The 15,796-nt window shown below is 71.7% G+C and overlaps 2 protein-coding genes across 2 annotated transcripts; both read left to right on the plus strand.

Annotated features, from left to right (window-relative positions):
* The first annotated feature begins 444 nt into the window (after positions 1-444).
* Positions 445-5,981, plus strand: LOC137669133 (B-cadherin-like). The gene is given in 16 exon segments (XM_068411035.1): positions 445-583; positions 2,257-2,435; positions 2,513-2,629; positions 2,817-2,882; positions 2,884-2,973; positions 3,056-3,200; positions 3,308-3,483; positions 3,566-3,694; positions 3,784-3,969; positions 4,046-4,290; positions 4,375-4,517; positions 4,707-4,931; positions 5,009-5,227; positions 5,323-5,453; positions 5,542-5,688; positions 5,769-5,981. Coding segments are annotated over 16 exon segments (2,550 nt in total).
* Positions 5,982-7,088: 1,107 nt separating this feature from the next.
* Positions 7,089-14,385, plus strand: LOC137669135 (cadherin-1-like). The gene is made up of 16 exons (XM_068411037.1): positions 7,089-7,145; positions 7,224-7,338; positions 10,148-10,380; positions 10,491-10,622; positions 10,712-10,867; positions 10,940-11,084; positions 11,201-11,373; positions 11,614-11,742; positions 11,859-12,044; positions 12,140-12,384; positions 12,493-12,635; positions 12,760-12,984; positions 13,216-13,437; positions 13,518-13,648; positions 13,901-14,044; positions 14,173-14,385. The coding sequence occupies exons 1-16, from the start codon at positions 7,089-7,091 to the stop codon at positions 14,383-14,385; spliced, it is 2,649 nt and encodes an 882-aa protein (XP_068267138.1).
* The last annotated feature ends 1,411 nt before the right edge of the window (positions 14,386-15,796 follow it).

Below are 15,796 nucleotides of genomic sequence, written 5' to 3' on the forward strand. Positions count from 1 at the left end.
AAGAGCCGCAGCCCGGCCCCGGGCAGGGGGACAGGTCGCACGGGGAGGGGCTCAGCCCCGGTGTGGGGCCGGTACCAGGGCTGCGGGAGCCGCGGGGGTATCGCGGGGGTACCGGGGTGCCCGGGGGCTCCCAGAGGCACCGGAGGGACATGGAGGGACACACGGCGGTACCGGGAAGGCGCCCGGAGATACCGGGATGCTCGGGCGGTGCCTGCGAGGCCGCGCAGAGGTACCGGGGGAGCAGCGGCGGGGGGGACGGAGGCACCGAGGGGGGCCGAAAGGAGGAACCGGGAGGAACCGGGAGGAACCGGGGGGTGCCGGGGGGTGCCGGGGGCGGGGCGGTACCTGCGCGGCCGCCCCTCACCTGGAGCGACGCGATCGTCGCCGCGGGCGGGGCGGGGCGGGGCGGGCGGTGACCGGAGCGGCGGCGGCAGCGGACGGGCCATGCCGCGGCCGCGCTCCGGGCTCTGCCCGCTCTTCATCCTCCTCCTCCTCCTCCTGCCTATCCTACCGGCGCCCGCCGCCCCCCCGGCCCGGTCGTGCGTCCCCCCGGGGCTGCGCCGCGGGCCGCTCCCGGCACCAGGTAACGGCGCCGTCGGGGCGCGGCTCCACCCGGACCCCCGGGACCCACCGGGACCCCCAGGACCCCCCCCCCCGGGATGCGCGGCGGGGGGGCACCGGCCGCCATCGGGATCGGGGCGCCGGTGGGGCGGCCGGGCCGGGCCGGGCTGGGGGCGGCGGGGCCCCACTCGCTGCGTGCTCGGCCCCGCTGCGCCCCCCGGGCTGTGGGGCTGGCTCTGGGGCTGGCTCTGGGGCTGGCTGTGCCCCCCGGGCCGTGGGGTCGGTGCTTTTCGGGGGGAGCTGGCGCTGCCCCGGGTGTGGGGCTGGCCGGGGTCCCCGCGGTGTGGGGCTGGGCCGTGGGGCGAGCCCTTCCCCGGGTGTAGGGCTGGCCGCGCTCCTGCGCTATAGGGCTGTGCACCCCCGGTGCCCATCCTGCCCGTCCGGCCCCGCCGGGGCTGGCGGCGGCTGATGCCGGTGCCCCCGGTGCCGCCGTGGGGCACCCGTGGGGAGCGGCCGGGGCAGGGCTGGGTCCCCGTAGGGCGGGCGCCGGGCTGGCGGGGGGCTGGGTGCCCCGGGGCCCCCTTACTCGGTCCGGCCGGGGCTGCGCAGGGGCTCGCCGGGCCCGTCGGCCCCGTTGGCCCGGCGCCGTCCCGGGGGAGCGGGGCTGCGCTCGGTAATGGCCGCGGTAAGTGCTCCGGCCTCGCCGTGCCGAGAGCGGCCCCGGCCCCCGCCCGCCTCGGCTGCCGCAGCCCCGCTGCCTTCGGGGGAGCCCCGGGAGCGGAGCGGGGCTCTGCCGGGCCGTGCCGCTGCGGGACCCCTCGGTGGGCAGCGCGTGGCCCCGGGCACCGGACGGGCGGTGCCCGGTGCCATGCGGGGCCGCACGGAGGGACCCCGGGGGCACGGCGGGGCCCGGCCCCCCCAGGGGGGCTGCAGCGGGGCGGGGGACCCGGACCCCACCGTGCTGCCCGGCCCTTCGGGGGAGCAGCGACCCGTGCCACAGCCGGGGAGCGGGGCTGGGGGCTCCTCCGGGCTCCCCGTGCCCCGGCCCTGCTCGCCGGGGTGCCCGGGGCCCTTCCAGCCCCACTGATGTCCCTTATCGTGGCCATCGTGGCTGGGAGGGGCCCTCGGCGCTGCCCCCCGGGCACGGCTGCTGCGGGGGTGCGGGGCCCCGCCGTGGCCCCAGGGCCCGCTCCCCGCCCCGGTGTGGCGTGGCCGTGGGGCACAGCTCCCCTTGCCCCGCTCCCCGTGTCCCCCCGCCCGCAGCCCCCAGCCCCACTCCCCGGCCCCTCGGGGACGCTCGGCCCTGGCAGCCTCTCGCCGCTGCCGGAGCTGGCTCAGCTCCCCTAATCCCCTAATCCCCTAATCCCGCCGCCCGGCCGGGGTGCAGGGCCCTGGGCCACGTCCAGCGGGGTGGGGTGGCCCCATGCTGTGCCCTGTGTGCTGGCCATGGGGGGCTGGGAGCCCTGGGGCAGGGGGTGACACACCGGGGCGGGGGGGGGGGCTGGGGCAGGGCCCTGCCTGCTCAGGAATTTCCCATCATCTGCAGAACAAAGCCGAAACCTGCGCCGAAACCTGCGCCGCTCCCGGCATCCCCTGCCCCATCTGGCTCAGGAGGCTGGGGGGGGGGCTGCTGGCACGGGGGGGGCTCGGGGACAGGTCCCCCGCTGGCCTTCCTGACCCCCCACCCTCTCGCAGCGAGCTCCGGAGGCTGCGTGGGGCCGTACGGGACCGAGGAGCCCGATGTCGGGGCGCGGGAGGACGGGGGCCCCGTGTGGCTGCTGGGGGGGGGCGAGGCACTCGCCGTCCCCCCCCGGGATGCCACCAGCCAGCCAGACCGTGCCCCCGTTCCCGTGCGGAGCAGGCGCTCCCCCCAGGTAACGCTGCCTGGCTGCCCCCCCCCCCCCGACCCCCCCAGCCAGCTGCGCCCTCACCCACCCCCATCCCGCAGGAGCCCCCCGAGGCCCCCCGGGCTCGTGCCGCTGCCAGGAGGCAGAAGAGGGACTGGGTGATCCCCCCCATCAAGGTGCCTGAAAATGAGAGGGGCCCCTTCCCCAAAAAGCTGGTTCAGGTATGGGGGGGGCCGGGGGGTCTGGGTGCAGAGGTGGGTGCCAGGGAGGGGGTCCATCCCCCCTGCGTCGGGGCGGGGGGCAGCAAGGGTGGGAGCGATGCTGGTGGTGGCCATCCCCCCTGCATCAGGGCAGGGTGCGATGCCACTGAGGGGGGGGACTGACCCCCCCCCCCACGTCTCCTCCCAGATCAAATCCAACCGGGACAGAGACACCAAGATCTTCTACAGCATCACGGGGCAGGGAGCGGACGCCCCCCCCCGAGGGCGTCTTCACCATCGAGAAGGAGTCGGGCTGGATGAAGGTGACGCAGCCGCTGGACCGGGAGCACATCGACAAGTACCACGTAGGTCCCTGCCTGGTGTGCCATGCTGTGCCATGCTGTGCCGTGCCACGCCATACGCCCCGCTCACCCCCCCACCTCGCAGCTCTTCTCCCACGCCGTGTCCGAGAACGGTAAACCGGTGGAGGAGCCGATGGAGATCATCATCACGGTGACCGACCAGAACGACAACAAGCCCCAGTTCACGCAGGAGACCTTCAGGGGCTCCGTGCCCGAGGGCGCTTTGCCAGGTGGGACCCCCAGCTTCGCCTCCCTTGGCGAGAGCCCTGGGACCGTTCCCATGGGGGGATGTGGGTGCCCCGTCCCACCCCACTCACCGGGACATCCCCGTCCCCAGGCACCTCCGTGATGCAGGTGACAGCCACGGACGCCGACGACGCGGTGGAGACCTACAACGGCGTCGTCGCCTACTCCATCCTCAGCCAGGAGCCGCGGGAGCCCCATCCCCACATGTTCACCATCAACAGGGCCACCGGCACCCTCAGCGTCATCGCCAGCGGCCTCGACCGGGAGGTGGGCGCCGCGGCACGGCGGGCGGGCGGCCTCGGCCCCGCGCAGGGGGGTGACGCCGTGTCTGTCTGTCCGTCCGCCGCAGCGCGTGCGGGAGTACACGCTGACCGTGCAGGCGGCCGACCTGGACGGCGAGGGGCTGACCACGACGGCGCTGGCCGTGATCAAGATCGCGGACATCAACGACAACGCCCCCGAGTTCGACCCCAAAACGGTACCGTGGGGTCCCTGTGGTGGGACCCTCTCCCCGCGGGACGGGGCCGGGCCGGTGCCCGCGGCGCTGACGGTGCCCCCGACCCGCAGTACGAGGCGGCCGTGCCGGAGAACGAGGCCGGGCGGGAGGTGGCCCGGCTGGTTGCCACCGACCTGGACGAGCCAAGCACGCCGGCGTGGCGAGCCGTCTACTCCATCGTGCGCGGCAACGAGGGCAGCGCCTTCGCCATCGCCACCGACCCCGCCAGCAACGAGGGCATCCTCCGCACCGCCAAGGTGCGTGTGCCCCCCACCGTGTCCCCCCGCCTCGCTGCCCGCAGTGGGGTGCTGCCCGTCCCCTCCCCTCTCCCAGGGTCTGGACTACGAGGCCAAGAAGCAGTTCGTGCTCCACGTGGCCGTGGCCAACGAGGTCCCCTTTGCCGTGAAGCTGCCGACGGCCACCGCTGTGGTGACGGTCAACGTGGAGGACGTCAACGAGGCGCCCGTCTTCACCCCGCCGGTGCAGGTCGCCCGGGTGCCGGAGGACGTGCCCCCGGGGCAGACCCTCGCCTCCTGCACGGCCCAGGACCCCGACAGGGCGCAGGGGCAGAGGATCAAGTGAGCGGGGCCGGGGTTGGGGTTGGGATCTGGGGGGGTCCCCGCCGCCCCCCGCCGTGGGACCAGCTCCCCTCTGCCCCGCAGGTACCTGGTGGGGCACGACCCGGCGGGCTGGCTGGCCGTGCACCCCGAGAACGGGCTCGTGACGGCGCGGGACCACCTGGACCGTGAGTCGCCCTTCGCCAACAACAGCACCTACACCGCCGTGCTTCTGGCCGTGGACGACGGTGAGCGCCCTGAAAGGGGCCCTTGTTCCCCCGTCCCGCGTGAGCAACACGCGCTGCCGTCACCGGGAACCGCAGCCCGGAGCGGTGCCGGGGGCTGCCTGTCCCCACCGCTGCTCGGGGCACCCCTGTCCCCGTGAGGGTGCTGGTTTTGGGGACCCCCCCCGCCTCCAGCACCGCTCCTCCCCGCAGGCTCGCCGCCCGCCACGGGCACCGGCACCCTGCTCCTCACCCTGCTCGACGTGAACGACCACGGCCCCGAGGCCGAGCCGCGGGACGTCACCGTCTGCAACCGCAGCCCCCAGCCCCAGGTCCTCACCGTCACCGACAGGGACCTGCCCCCCAACACCGGCCCCTTCCGCGCCGAGCTCACCCACGGCTCGGGGGACAGCTGGGCCGTGGAGGTCGGCGACGAAGGTAACGACGTGGGGGGGATGCTCGGCGCGAGGCGGGCTGCGTCGCTGCGGGTCACCCACGGTGCGGGGCTCGTGCAGGTGACACCGTCACCCTGCGGCTGGTGGCACCGCTGGAGCCGGACCTGTACAGCATCTACCTGCGGCTGCTGGACCGGCCCGGCAAAGCCCAGCTCACCGTCGTCACCGCGCGCGTCTGCGACTGCGAGGGGCCGGTGCAGAGCTGTCCCCAGAGATCCCAGCCCGCCACCGGCCTGCCCTTCGTCCTCGCCGCCCTGGGCGCCCTCCTGGCCCTGCTGTGTGAGTGGGGGGTCCCGGGGCTGTGGGGCTGCACCCCCCGTGGGGCAGGGGGACCGTCCTCGCTGATGAGGATGCTGCTGGTGCTCCCCCCGCAGTGATCCTGCTGCTGCTGCTGCTCTTCGTGAGGAGGAGGAAGGTGGTGAAGGAGCCGCTGCTGCTGCCCGAGGACGACACGCGGGACAACGTCTTTTACTATGGGGAGGAGGGCGGCGGGGAGGAGGACCAGGTGGGTGTCCCGGGGGGCTGGGGGGGGGCTGGTGCCACCGTGGGTGGCCTGACCCGTCCCCTCCTCATGTTGGGTGTCCCCTCTCCAGGACTACGACCTGCGGCAGCTGCACCGGGGCCTGGACGCCCGCCCCGAGGTGCTGCTCCGCAACGACGTGGCCCCCACCCTCCTGCCAGCCCCCCAGTACCGGCCCCGGCCCGCCAACCCCGACGACATCGGCACCTTCATCGATGAGGTGAGCCCGGACCCGCACCCACCCATGGGGTGCCCCCCACCCTGGGGGAGGATGGGCACCGACCCCTCCTGCCCCCCCAGAACCTGAAGGCGGCCGACACGGACCCCACGGCCCCCCCCTACGACTCCCTGCTGGTGTTCGACTACGAGGGCAGCGGCTCGGAGGCCACCTCGCTCAGCTCCCTCAACTCCTCCGCCTCCGACCGCGACCAGGACTACGACTACCTCAACGACTGGGGCAGCCGCTTCAAGAAGCTGGCGGAGCTCTACGGCGGCGGGGAGGAGGACGACTAGGACCCCCCCCCGCCCCGCTGCCCCCCACCCCACGCCTTACTGCTGCCCGTGCCTTGGGGCTGCCCCTCCCGCCGTGCCCCCCCCCGCCTCGCTCGGCGGCAGCCCCCTCCCCTTCCTCTCCTGTGGTTTTATTCTTGGTTATATTTTTTTTAAGCGTATGAAATAAAGGCAGTGTGACGCTACGGCCCAGGTGAGCTGCTGTCAGGTGGAATAAAGGATGTGGGATTTTTTTTTTAGCTGCTCCAGCCTCTTCGTGGCTTTGTGACCTGGGAGAGGGCACGGGGGCCCTGCTGCCCCCCCTGGGGGGCTGGTGCTGACCCCAGCCCCTGTGTGCCCTCCCGAGACCCCACCACCACATCCCCCTGCCCGGCTGCTCAATGCCCCGCTGTGGTACCCGCAGCATCGTCCGTGCGGGGGGCAGTGCCCATGGGGCTCCCCCAGGGTGTCCTTGTCCCCAGGGGGTGCAGTGCTGGTGCAGGTGGGCAGGGCACCGAGCCCCCCGTGAGTGGCACCGGTGACACTGGGCATTCACGGTGCCAAATCCCTCCTGGTTCCCCCCCGTGCCAGGGCAGCAGGAGCCCTGCCCGGCTGCAGCCCCCCCCCGGGGTGCCCGTTGCCCCACGCGTGGCGGTGCTGGCAGGGGCAGGCACGGCAGCCCCCAGCCCCAGCGGGTGGCACCGGGGGTCCCTGGGGGCTTCTCTGTGATGCAGTGGGGTCACCCCCAGCTTTGCCAAGTCTGGGGCCGGGGGGGATGAGGGCAGGGGGGTGCTGGGGGGGCACAACGTTCGCCCCCCGCAGAGCCGGGACCTGAGGGGGAACGGGCGGTGGGTGCGCCCCGGGACCCCCCGCAGCTCCCACTGCCCTGGACGGGCACCCACGGAGCTCCGTGCCCCGGGGGCTGGGGGTACGGGGTGGGGGGGTACCGGCGTACCGGGGGCGGCACCGCCTCCCGGCGGGGCGGGGCGAGGCGGTGCCCCGGGGGGGCCGCACCTGCGGGGCGGGACCGGGAGCGGGACCGGGAGCGGGACCGGACGCACCTGCGGCTCCGCGGCGGCAGCGCCCCGATCCCTCCGGCACCGCACCGGGTCCGCACCGGCACCGGCAGCCATGGGGCGGCGGGGGGGCTGCCCGGCCCCGCTCTGCCTCCTCCTGCTCCTGCTCCAGGTGAGGGACGGGACCGGGGGACCCTGCCCGGGGCGGGGGGGGGGACCCCACCCGGGACTGACCCCTCTCTCCGGACAGGCCGGTCACCGGCTGTGCGAGCGGGCAGCGCCGTGCCAGCCTGGCTTCACCGCCGAGACCTTCATCCTCGCCGTGCCGCGGGACAGCGTGGCGGCGGGACGGGCGCTGGGACGAGGTGAGGCCGCGGGGACGGGCTGGGTGGGTGGCACGGGGGTGGCCGTGGGGACGGGCTGGGTGGGTGGCACTGGGTGGCTGTGGGGATGGGCTGGGTGGGTGGCACTGGAGTTGGCAATGGGGGACAAAGCCATGGCTCCATGCCAGTGTGGTGCCAGGGTGGCAATAGGGACAGTCTCTGCCTGGCTCTGTGGGTGGCCATGGGGCCAGGGCCATGGGGACGGTGCCGTGGCTGTGGGGGTCACACCATGGCGGTGGGGCCGGTGCTGAAGGGCCAGGGCAGCACGGGCCCCGGTGCTCCCACCGCGGCAGGACGGCGCCGTGGCGCGGGGGCAGCGGGTGCCTCTCCCCGGGGCGCGCCGGCGCGGGCGGCGCTGACTCAGGTGGCTCAGACCTGTCGGGGCTGGCAGGCCCGGGCGTGGGGCCGTGCCGGTGCTCGTCCTGCCCTGCACCTCGCCTGCCCACGGGGGTCCTGGCACCGGGGTTGGGGGGCTGCGCGGTGCCCGGGTGCAGGGTCCCAGTGCCGTGCTTGGCCCGTCGGCGCTGGTTAATGGCTGGCGGTGGTGCTGGCACCCCGGTCTGCCGGGGGTGCCCGGGGCAGGCTGAGGGGTGCAGAGCACCGAGCGCCGCACCGGGGGCTCCCAAACCCCCCCGCCAGGGCTGCGGGTATCGAGGCGGAAGCCGGACCCTGCCCCACGCTTCAGGAATCGCCCGTTCGTTAGCTTTGGGGTTGATCATTAACGAAGCCGCCCGGCTGCAGCAGCCTGTGTGCGTTGGCGCCGTGCCCGATACCAGGGTGACGGGCAGCTGCGTGGCCTCGGCGTCTCCCCGCCGCGCAGGGCTGGTCACCAGCGCTGGGACGTGCTGGAAATCCCCCGTCCCAGCACCAGCACTTCCAGTTTCGGGTCCCAGGCGCAGACGGGGCGTGGGAGGAGGGAAGGGGACGGCGTCGGTGTGTGCCCCCGTGGGCCGTGTGCCAGCCTGGCGCTGCCTGGCCACGCGGTGGGCGCTCGGCAATGCCGCCCCCTGTGCCACGCAGCACCCCAAACCCTGAGGGCGGGCTGACGAGCCAGCCTGTAATTAGGCTGATGAGTGAGCGGTGTTTTCCCTCCGACGGGTCTGGACAGGCCCCGCGCCCGCAGAGGCGAACACCTGGCGCGGGGGCCGCGGCGTGGCTGGGGCTGGGATGGGACCCTTGGCCCCCGGCCCCAGGAGATGCGAGGGGGGTGGGATGGTGTCCCCTCACCCCCCCCCAGCTCGGGGTGGGGGAACCTCGAGAGTCTGAAGTCATGGTGAAACCGGGGTGACGTCAGCGGGACGTGCCGCCCGCAGCACCCTTGCCCCGGTTGCCCACGGGCTGACGTGCGTCCCTCCCCATCGCCACCGGCTCCCGGCACCGCCGGGGTGGTGGCACTCGGCAGCTGGGGGTGGTGGCACCCAGCTCTGCCCGTGAGTCAGCCCCGGCACGACGCCACAGGATGTGGGGTGGCTTGGGGGGGGGGACTGCCCTGTGCCCCGTGCCAGTACGGGGTCTCAGCCCCCTGCCCAGGGGTCTGGCTGTCCCAGTGTCCCGTGGGTGGTGGCGGGGGGCCTGGAAGGGGGGGACAATCCCGAGGGACCCTCCCCAGCTCTCCTCGCCTCCTGCCCGCCCGGAGAGGGGCCCCCGGCTCGCAGCGCGGGGAGGGGATGGCTGGGGACGGCTCTCCCTTGCTGGGGAGCTGGAAAAACAGGTCGTGCCGGGCTGGGCGGGCAGGGGGGAGCGAGCGCTGAGCACCCGCTCTCACGGCACCCAGCGTGGGGCTGGGGGCTGAGCGCTGCCCGCTCGCCGCATCCGTCCGGCGCGGTGCCAGGGCCCCGGTGCCAAGCGCTGCGCCTGCGCCCATGGGTGCCGGGGTGCCTCTCCCTGGCCTGCCCCGGCACGTTCCTGCCCAGCCGGCCCCACCGGCTCCCCCAGCACACAGCCTGCGCCGGGGGTCCCGCCGTGGGCCAAGCCGGGCTGGCATCGTGCCGGTGGGTCCGCCCCAGCTGCCCGGGCTGGGCTGGGGGCACGACGGCAGGCAGGGGGGGCAGCCCCCAGCCCGGGGCTCGGCCATCGCTCCCCACCCGCCTCCGAATTCCTGGGCTGCGTGCGGGCTGACGTAACCCCACCAGCCCCGTGCCCGGTGCTGGGGTATGCTGTCCTGCCCCCCACCCTGGGCATGGCACAGCCCCGGTGCCCGCTCTGCACCATGTGAGCCACACCAGGGCTGATGGTGTCCGCGCAGGCCAGGGCTCCAGCCCGGGTGCCGCTGGTTCAAACCAACCATCTCCCAGACAAAGGGTGTTTGTTTGGGAGCTGCCGGCGGCGCGGCCCCAGCTCATGTGATGCCAGCTGACCTCCGAGCCTCCCCGGGCTGGCCGTGGCCCCCCGCGTGCCCGTCCCGGCTCGTACCGCGCCCCAGCAGGGCGCCAAGCTGGTGACGCCAGGACGCCGTCTGTCCCGGTCCGTGGTGGGTGGCTGCTGTCCCCGGGGTGTCGGTGTCGGAGGTGCCAAGGGTGCCTGGGCAGGCTGGGTGCCAGCACCTTCACAGCCTGGGCTGTCCCTGCTGCGGACGCGTGGCCGTGGCCCCCGGCCATGTGGGGGCTTGGGGACCCCCGTGGTCGCCAGGCACTGGGGCACCAGAGCCCACCAGCCTGGGGATCAGCCCTGGCAGCCCCCACAGGCTGGCAGGGATCCTGTGGCACGGCACCTTGTGCCGTGGCCGGTCCCGTGCCAAAGCCCCGTGCCCAGGCTGGGATCCCCCGTGCCCACCCGCCCTCCCTGCCCGCAGTGAGCTTTGAGGACTGCGGCGAGCAGCCGCCTGCCCTGTACCTCTCCGACGACATGCGCTTCAAGGTGAGCCGGGACGGCCGCGTCTCCGCGACCCGGCCCATAAAGCTCTGGCAGCCGGAGATCAGCTTCTCCGTCCACGCCTGGGACGCCGCGGGCCAGAAGCACTCGGCCAGGGTGACCCTGAGCAGGCGGCGGCACCGTCGCCATCACCACCACCACCAGCAGCAGCAGGTAAAGCGCAGCCCCTCTCCCCGGGGTCACCGCAGCCCCTCTCCCCGGGGTCAGAGCGCGCAGGGGGCTCGGCAAGACACCGGCACCAAACCGAGCTGCTCTCCCTGTAGGACGCGGCACCCGCCGTGCTGACCTTCCCCGAGCCCGGCCATGGCCTCCGGCGGCAGAAGAGGGACTGGGTCATCCCCCCCATCAACTGCCCCGAGAACGAGCGGGGGCCTTTCCCCAAGAAGCTGGTGCAGGTACGCGGCCCCACGGGGACGGGGCGCAGGGCGGGGGGGTCCCCGGAGAGCCGGGACCCCTCTGACCCCCCCCTCCACCTCGGCGCCAGATCAAATCCAACAAGGACAAGGAGACGCGGGTGTTCTACAGCATCACGGGGCAGGGGGCGGACACCCCCCCCGTGGGCGTCTTCACCATCGAGCGGGAGACGGGGTGGCTGGAGGTGACGAAGCCGCTGGACCGGGAGGAGATCGATAAATACGTCGTGAGTGGGGGGCCGGGCTGGGGAGGGGGCCGGTCCCCGGGGCCGCACACGGGCTGACGGTGCCCCTGGCAGCTCTTCTCCCACGCCGTGTCGGCCAGCGGGCAGCCCGTGGAGGACCCCATGGAGATCATCATCACCGTGACCGACCAGAACGACAACCGGCCCGTCTTCACCAAGCAAGTCTTCGTTGGCTACATCGAGGAGAACGCCAAGCCGGGTGCGTGGGGGACCCCACGGCTGGGGCCACGCAGAGCCCCGAGCCAGAGCCGTGCCGAGGTGTCTGGTGGGGTTTGTCCCACGAGTAAAACCTCCCCTGCTCGTCCCCGTGCCCAGGCACGTCCGTGATGACCGTGAACGCCACGGATGCGGACGACGGGGTCAACGTGAACAACGGCATCATCGGCTACTCCATCCTCAGCGAGGAGCCCAAGAGCGCCCAGCGCATGTTCACCATCGACCCCGAGAAGGGCGTCATCAGCGTCATCGGCACAGGGCTGGACCGGGAGGTGGGCGCCCTCGCCGCGTCCTGGGGGACTGTGGTGGGACTTGCCGCAGAGAGACGGTGATGCTGGAGCCCCGGGGTGTGGCTGGTTTGGGGACTCGCCACCCCTGTGTCCCTGTCCCCTGCTCTGGGGGTGTCTGCAGCCCCGAGCCTGTCGGGGATCTGTGCCGGAGGTGTTGCTCCACCACGAGGGGGACACGCCGGACCCTGCCCCGGCCCTAAACACGGTGATTTCTCCTTGCAGACCACTCCCAACTACACGCTGATCATCCAGGCTGCAGACCAGGAGGGCAACGGCCTGACCAATACCGCCACCGCCATCGTGGAAGTCACCGACGCCAACGACAACCCTCCCGTCTTCGACCCCAACGAGGTACCCAAGCTGGCTCCCGCGAGCTGCTGCGCTCCCCGGGCCACCGTGGCACGAGCCCCCCCACCCTGGGGTGCCCGGGAGCACCCAGGTGACCGTCCCTGTCCCCTCTCTTGCAGTACGAGGGGACGGTGAACGAGAACGAGGTGGGGGTGGTGGTGACCCGGCTGCACGCGACGGACCGGGACGTGCGGGGCTCCCCTGCCTGGCAAGCCGTGTACCGCATCCGGAGTGGGGACCAGAACGGCGACTTCACCATCACCACCGACCCCAAAACCAACGACGGCATCCTGAAAACCGCCAAGGTGGGTCCTGCCGCCGCGCGGCCGCCCCGGCACCGGCTGCCTCCCCGCCAGCACCGGCGTTACCCTGGCTCCTCTCTGCTGCCCCCGTCTCCCAGGGCCTGGATTATGAGACCAGGAGCCGGTACAACCTCGTGGTGACGGTGGAGAACGCCGTCCCCCTCACCGTGCCCCTGCCGCTCTCCACGGCCAACGTCCTGGTGATGGTCGGAGACGTGAACGAAGCCCCCGTCTTCGTGCCACCGGTGAAGAGGGTGGAGGTGATGGAGGACCTGCCGCTGGGGCACCAGGTCACCTCCTACACGGCCCAGGACCCCGACAGGGACCAGAGGCAGAAAATCACGTGAGTGGAGGGGGGTCGGTGGCGGGGGGGCTGTGCTGGGGTGCCTGAGGGGCTGCACCGTGCCGTGCGCCCCTTTCCCCGTCCTCACTGACCCCTCGCTGGCCCCAGGTACCGCATGGGCAGCGACCCCGCGGGGTGGCTGGCCATCGACCCCGAGAACGGCATCGTCACGGTGGCCCAGCCACTGGACCGGGAGTCGGTGCACGCCATCAACAGCACTTACAAGGCCATCGTCCTGGCTGTGGACAGCGGTGAGGAGCCTTGCCCTCGGGGAAGGGGCTGCTGCCACCCGCCCGTGTCCCACCGGGGCTCCTGGGGCAGGGGCCGGGGCCAGGACCCCCTCCCCAGGCGCCTCGCTAACCCCCGGCCCCGCAGGGTCGCCGGACGCCACCGGCACGGGGACGCTGCTCCTGCTCCTCCAGGACGTGAACGACAACGGGCCCATGCCGGAGCCCCGGGTCTTCGACATCTGCAACCGGCAGCCCGAGGAGCAGACGCTGACTATCGTCGACAAGGACCTGCCCCCCAACACCCACCCCTTCCAGGCAGCGCTGGAGCACGGCTCCGGCACCAACTGGACCGTCAGGGTGACCAGACAAGGTAAGGTGCCGCGTGGTCTGGCCTGGTCACCCCCCCTTTGGCACGGGGTGGTGGGGGACACCGAGCAAGGGCCAGACCCCAGGGCCCCTCAGCTCCCCCGAGCCTCCGTGATGGGCACCGGGCTGGGGAACCACCACGTGGTGAAGCCCCACACCGGGTGCCGAGGACGTCCCCAATGCGGGGAGCTGGGACGTGTCCCCGAGCCCAACCGCTCTCTCTCTGCTGCACAAGACGAGCTGGTGCTGAGCCTGGTGAAGGAGCTGGAGCCGGGGGACTACAGCGTCTTCGTGCGGCTGACAGACGGGCAGGGCAAGGTGCAGGTGACGCCGGTCAAAGCCCGGGTGTGCGACTGCGAAGGGCCGGCCAAAAGCTGCGAGCGGCGAGCCTTCATCGCCGGCGGGCTGGGCGTCCCCGCCGTCCTGGGCATCCTGGGGGGCATCCTGGCACTGCTGAGTGAGTACTGCGGGACGGGGACGGGGCCAGCCTCGCCCCGGGGCCACCCACGCCCTGACACCGGTGCCCTCCGCTCGCAGTCCTGCTGCTGCTGCTGCTGCTCTTCGTGAGGAGGAGGAAGGTGGTGAAGGAGCCGCTGCTCCCGCCCGAGGACGACATGCGGGACAACGTCTACCACTATGACGAGGAGGGCGGCGGCGAGGAGGACCAGGTGGGGCACCTGTGCCCGGCCAGACCCTGCCCGCGGGGTCCCTGTGGCACCCTCCCTGCGGCGAGTGGTGGCCTTGCTCCCCGAGCCACAATGGATGCTTGGGGTGCGCAATGCCTGCTCATCCCCGTGTCCCCCGCTGTGGTCACCTGTGCCCCTGGTCCTTCCTGCCCTGTCAGTGGCAGGTCCCAGCATGGCGGTGCCCACGGGCGTCCCTCAAGCATCATCTCCTCGTGTGTGTCCCCTCTCACCCAGGACTATGACCTGAGCCAGCTGCACCGGGGCCTGGACGCCCGCCCTGAGGTGATCCGCAACGACGTGGCCCCCCCGCTGATGGCTGCCCCCCAGTACCGGCCCCGGCCCGCCAACCCCGACGAGATCGGAAACTTCATCGATGAGGTGAGCCCCGGCCCCACGCTGTGCTCTGGGGGGGGACCTGGGGGGGAAGCCCCCACCCATGCAGGCACCCGTGGGGTGCCCCCCACCCTGGGGGGGAGGACAGGTGCTGACCCCTCCTGCCCCCCCAGAACCTGAAGGCGGCCGACACGGACCCCACGGCCCCCCCCTACGACTCCCTGCTGGTGTTTGACTACGAGGGCAGCGGCTCGGAGGCCACCTCGCTCAGCTCCCTCAACTCCTCCGCCTCCGACCGCGACCAGGACTACGACTACCTCAACGACTGGGGCAGCCGCTTCAAGAAGCTGGCGGAGCTCTACGGCGGCGGGGAGGAGGACGACTAGGACCGCCCCCCCAGACCCCCCCTGACCAGCAGCCACCCAGCACAGGTGGCTCGCCTCATTTCACCCCACCGGACCCACGTTGGCTTCCACCCAGGGGGTGGCCAAACCCCGCTCCAACACCCCCTCAACCTGGCGTCCACATCCCCCTCGTTCAGCGCAGGGGAAGCTCGGGGTCACCGGGGTTGGGGGGGGGTGTTTTTTGGGGTGTTTCCTGGCCCCCCTCAGCTCCAGGCAGGGCATGGAGCCGTTCAGTCCGTTCCCCGTCCTGGAGCCAAGGCGCTCCCGGTGCACAGGCCAGGATCTGCTCCTCAGGCCCCCGCCACCTCCCTCCCTTTGCCGTGGGGGAAAGGGTTTCTCTGACGTTCTCCGAAATACCTCGTGCTCCCAGCCCCGACACAACCACCGACCTGCCGCCGCGCCAGAGACGTGGGGCAGCCCCGGCACCGCACCTCTGCCGGAGCGGGGCAGGGAGATCAATAAACACAGACCAAAAATGTGCTATCACGTGCTATACCTGAGGGAATTATATTTGATAGAGTACTTACAGGCAGATTTCTATTTTTCTGTATCCCAGATTATGGTTTGATTTCCTTCTGGGCCGTGCCAGGTGTAATTATTGTGCAGTCAATGAAAGGCGCTTTCGGAAATCAAATGGCTTCACTGAAATTTAGCTGTCGTCGTGGTTTGTATTTTTTTTATCATGGGAAAAGGGTCTGATAGGGGCTGGGAAGCCAGCAATGGTCTAGTATTAATTGATTGTATGGTTTTTATATAAATTTGAAATAATAAATTGTTTTAAGAAAATCAAAAGCCCTTTTCTCGGTGTGTGGCTCTCTTGGTTTCACTGCCTGTGCCCGTGCTCCGGGGCCAGCCTGCCCCGCAAGAGATGTTCCAAAGGGCAGACGGCAGGTGCCCGGCTCTGTGTAACAGGGACGGATCCGTACCAGAGCACGTGTTTTCTCATCACCAGGAGCTGCAAGGAGGCAGGGCTGGCAGCTAACAGCAGGTCATGGCTCTGTCTGGCGCTGAGTCTGCCTGGATGGGCCCTAGGGACAGGAGGAGCAGGACACCGGGCTTGTGCCTTATCATGGTGGCTGCGTGCGCAGTGCCTGGCCCCACGCCCTGCCCTGCTCAGGCCATGCAGCAGAGGTGAGGCTGTTGGTAAGCCAGCGTGAAAGCTCACTGATGTTTGTCCAACCCTGTAATTGCTCTGATCTCCCTTCAGAGGCCCTGCCCGGTAAGGAAACACAATGGAGTAACACACCCTGCAGCGCCTCAAGGCTTTTAAACGCGCAGAAGCCTTGGCGAGAAGGATTTGCAATCACTCTGTCTCCTTACAGTCCTGGGCAGGCAAGTTGCTGATTTATGTGCTTTGCAACACACACGCATATGCTGTTTATTCCAAAGGTGG

This window comes from Nyctibius grandis, chromosome 12 (assembly GCF_013368605.1).
Source record: "Nyctibius grandis isolate bNycGra1 chromosome 12, bNycGra1.pri, whole genome shotgun sequence".
Classification (NCBI taxonomy): Eukaryota; Metazoa; Chordata; class Aves; order Nyctibiiformes; family Nyctibiidae; genus Nyctibius; species Nyctibius grandis.